At 50.1% G+C, this 4,410-nt stretch overlaps 1 protein-coding gene across 1 annotated transcript; it reads left to right on the top strand.

The window, feature by feature from the left end:
- Positions 1–2,253: 2,253 nt before the first annotated feature.
- LOC124695815 (ervatamin-C-like) lies at positions 2,254–3,461 on the top strand. Its single transcript, XM_047228627.1, has 2 exons — positions 2,254–2,773; positions 2,881–3,461. Exons 1-2 carry the CDS (start codon positions 2,254–2,256, stop codon positions 3,459–3,461), a joined length of 1,101 nt encoding a protein of 366 aa, XP_047084583.1.
- Positions 3,462–4,410: the final 949 nt, after the last annotated feature.

Genomic DNA, 4,410 nt, shown 5'->3' with positions numbered 1-4,410 from the left:
AATAATCATTAATGTGTCATCCACATATTGAACAATAAGATATTTTTGGCCAAAATAATTGTCAGTTGGGAGATTTAATTCACCTCTTGTCCATTCATCATTTATAACCCCTTGTAGGAGATCACCTGTATTGACAAAAAAGTTGATTTGTATACAATATTTTCCAGGATTTCCATTGAGAAGCACACATGTTCATGCACAGTTGAGAATAGCAGTATGGGTCCAAATCCTTTAACTTTGAGCATTTCAATAATGCCATTATATTCAACTTATCAAATGCTTTACCAAAATCAATTTAAAGGATGAGAATAGCTAGGCTTCTTAGATTTATGGGGGATATGCAAGTACTCAAAATTCCATCCAAGACAATCTTGGATACTTTGACCTTTAATAAAGAAATATTGGTTTTGATGGACAATGGGGATAATTTCTTTCTGAAGCCTATTGGCCATTAATTTTGTGAGGAATTTCAGAGGCAGGCTAACAAGAGAAATGGGTTTGTAATCATTCATATTTTCTGGATCATTTACTTGAATAAGTGTGATCAAGGAAGTATTGATGCTTTCCGAATGTAGATTTCTAGAATAAAAATCGTTGACTAGTTTGATGAAATCCTCTTTAATTATATACCACCATTTCTTCATGAGCATCCCATCGAAACCATTAGGACTGGGAGGAAGTCAGTAGGAATCTCTTTCACAACTGCTTCAATTTCCTTAATAGCGAAAGGCTCATCTAGTTGACTTAAATCATATGATTGAAAAATGTCACCAAGTTGGAAATGCATGACATTGTTCTTTGTAATGCCTAGTTTTTCTTTATTAGAATTCCGTATAATGGAAGAGAAAACGGCATCCACCTTGCGATGTCTCCTTGCGAGATCGCGAAAGGGGTTGTATATATAGATGAGTTTAGGCCAAGATGAAGCCGGTGGCACGAAGTTTGATGCAAAGGAGATGTGATGCTCCAGTGGACCATCATGGTGCGGCAGGAGGTTCTGACCAAGCCATGAGCCCGTCTTGGGCCTCACATGGCATTTGCTTCCTCACCCGTCACGCACAATCTTTTATCTTCCAAATATTGAAGTGGCAAAAAAAATTTATAAGAGCATCTCCAGTCGCGTCCCCCAAACGATGTCCGGGCAAAGCGCCGGATTAGTCGTTTGGGGGACGTCCGGACAAAATTTTCGTTTGGAGAAGGTCCCTTTTCTAGCCACGTCCCCCAAACGCGACCTCCAAACAAAAAGTAAGTGTAAAAGTCGTGTCCGGCGTCCCCGGTAGAGACTCTATACACAGGGGATGGGCTAGGGACGCCGGACAACATTTGAAGCACGTCCGGACCGAAGCGGCCTTTGGGGCACGCGACTGAGACGTTTTTTTGGCCGGCGTCCCCCAAATCTCTTTGGGGGACGCTTTGGGGGACGCGACTGGAGATGCTCTAACTCCCTTTGAGGTCCCCAAAAATCTTGAAAGGCCAAAATACACACAACAAGGTTCCATTCTGTAGAGCTAAAACCAAAATAAAATGGGACTTGGTGGAAAATCCATGTAAACGTACCCATGGTAGGAACATTTGTTATGATGCAAATATGTAGAAATATGACACAATAAACTGTAGTGTTTATGGATATATTTTACATGTATCAGCTGACAAGTTTAATTATTTTACTATCATTATTACTATTATTATTTCCTATTAAACAACTCAACGGTAAATACTTATTAGCAGGGAGAACACTCACTTCATTAATAATAATAATAATAATCTGCATTTAAGTTCCACTCTCGTAGCAGTGCAATTAGTTATCAACACTACTAGTACTAGTAGCTGAAACACGGCTAAATTGAAACTTTACGTGTGTGCACTGTGCTACAAGACGAAATGTTGACAGAAATGGAAGGCCACAAGGTGCACAAGTTAGTAGACAAACCGGTGTCCGGCCGATGTACATTGAGGTCGCCCTAATTTAGTGTGCACGGCAACGCAACCTAACCAACTCTTTCGTGCGCCATGGCTCATATATCTACACCGCTTCGAGATACCAAGAGGAAATGTAGATCGTTACCATTCCTCAACTGCGTGCATCGCCAGCACCAGCATACATGCATGCATTCGTCGCCGGCCGATCTCGTCGATCCGCACCGACAGCCAACCCGGTACTGCCTAAAGCCATGTTCCCGCGCTCCAGGCGATCGAGCACTATATAAACGCATGGCATGTTTAAGCAGACAGCAAGTGTGCAGATCGATCGACATGGCTCTCTCCCCTGGCACATGGCCGTTGATCACTGCAATTCTGCTCATCCGCGGCCTGTTCGCCGCCTTCCCTGCGGCGTCGAGCGGCCGGGTGGACGCAGGAGACATGCTGATGATGGACAGGTTCCTCCGGTGGCAGGCCACGCACAACCGCACGTACCTGAGCGCGGAGGAGAGGCTGCATCGCTTCGAGGTGTACCGCGATAACGTGGAGTACATCGACGCCACCAACCGGCGCGGCGACCTCAGCTACGAACTCGGCGAGAACCAGTTCGCCGACCTTACCCAGGATGAGTTCCTGGCAAGGTACACGTCCTACGACGCCGAGCATCGCAGTAGTGACGATGACGCCTCGGACATCAAGACGACCGCCGGCGGCGGCGGCGACGACGACGACCTGTGGTCTTCTGGCAGTGGCGACGACTCGTTGGAGGCATCGTCGCCACCGCCTCCGCCCAGCGTGGATTGGAGGGCCAAAGGCGCCGTGGTGCCACCCAAGTCCCAAAGCTCGTCATGCTGTACGTAAATTGTGATGAGCTGATCCCCAAATTTCTACCTTGTGGAGCACTATATATGAGCTCTCCTTTAACCATGCATGATTTTGTTCCCGAATGCACGCATGCAGCCAGCTGCTGGGCGTTCGTGACGGTGGCGACGATCGAGACTCTACACTGGATCAAGACGGGGAAGCTGGTGTCCCTGTCGGAGCAGCAGCTGGTGGACTGCGACCAGTACGACGGCGGGTGCAACCTGGGGTCCTACCACAGGGGCTACAAGTGGGTGGTCGAGAACGGCGGGCTCACCACGGAGGCGGAGTACCCGTACAGGGCGGTGCGAGGCCCCTGCAACCGCGCCAAGTCCGCGCGCATCGCTGCCAAGATCACCGGGCAAGGGGCCATCGGGCCGAGGAACGAGCTGGTGATGCAGAAGGCGGTGGCGGGGCAGCCGGTGGGGGTGGCAATCGAGGTCGGCAGCGGCATGCAGTTCTACAAGAGCGGCGTCTACTCGGGACCCTGCGGGACGCGGCTGGCGCACGCCGTCACCGTCGTCGGCTACGGCACCGACCCCTCCACGGGGGCCAAGTACTGGATCGTCAAGAACTCGTGGGGGCAGACGTGGGGCGAGGGTGGATACATCCGGATGCGCCGCGACGTCGGAGGACCCGGAATCTGCGGCATCACGCTCGACGTCGCCTACCCGTACTAGCTTACTGCATGCGGCATCTATATATGTACTCCATCGTGGCATCGTGCACTTGTAACGTACCGCCTATCTACCGTGAACCCGCGGGGGCTCTGCGGCATCACGCTCTACGTCGCCTGCCTGACCATGTGAATCAATTGTAAACGTCCTCTACCTATACTATAGCTACATCGTCGTGGTGTGTGTATCATGTTCTCTCGTTAAAAAAGGGTGGTGCTCATAATCCTCCGGAGGCTCAAGCCGGCCCCATGCAAATCACGCGGTAGGCGCTCATGGCGATGCTCCTTGCAGCTCCGCTGGCAGAGGCTTGCAGCTCCCACGTTCACTACGGGAAAAATAGGCGTTGCCGTGCATCCTTTCTTTGCCGTGTGTTCCCGCACGGCAAAGATTTCTTTGCCGTGCGCACAGATAAAAACGCACGGCAAAGATCTTGGCCACGGGAAAGATAGACACGAGCGCACGGCAAAGATACGATTCACGGCAATGACGGAAGAGGCCGCACGGCAAAGAAATGTACACGGCAAAGGCCCAACACACCGCACGGCAAAGATTCGGTGCACAGTAAAGGCGTTAGGCATTGCCGTGTAACGTTGGCGCACGGCAAAGCAGTCTTTGCCTAGTGTTTTTAACAAACGCACGGCAAAGCAGCCTTTGCCTAGTGTAAGCGCACGGCAAAGATGTAAAAACTGGATTTCTTCTCATCTCAAAAGATGTGGCGTGGTATAGTTATCAACAAACAAACACTTAGCCTAGTGGCAAGGTCGCATGCTTTCCCTACTATGCGTCCTAGGTTCGATTCCCGGATCGACCAACCAATTTGGGCCTTTTTTTTAGATAAAACATGTTTGGCACACGGCAAAGAAGCGACCTTTGCCGTGCGGCATCGCACGGCAAAGCCTTTGCCGTGCAACGTTGGCGAGTCACACGGCAAAGAAGCCTTTGCCGTCGATAG

The sequence above is a fragment of the Lolium rigidum genome, chromosome 3 (genome assembly GCF_022539505.1).
Source record: "Lolium rigidum isolate FL_2022 chromosome 3, APGP_CSIRO_Lrig_0.1, whole genome shotgun sequence".
In the NCBI taxonomy this organism is placed as follows: Eukaryota; Viridiplantae; Streptophyta; class Magnoliopsida; order Poales; family Poaceae; genus Lolium; species Lolium rigidum.
The sequence above is the reverse complement of the archived record's forward strand: the minus strand, read 5'-3'. Positions and strand labels throughout refer to the sequence as shown.

Bases quoted from the DNA above. Each gene is read 5' to 3' on its own strand.
- LOC124695815 (XM_047228627.1), top strand. From the start codon at position 2,254: ATGGCTCTCTCCCCTGGCACATGGCCGTTGATCACTGCAATTCTGCTC. The intron at 2,774-2,880 runs GTACGTAAATTG...GCACGCATGCAG, and splicing joins GTCCCAAAGCTCGTCATGCT to CCAGCTGCTGGGCGTTCGTG.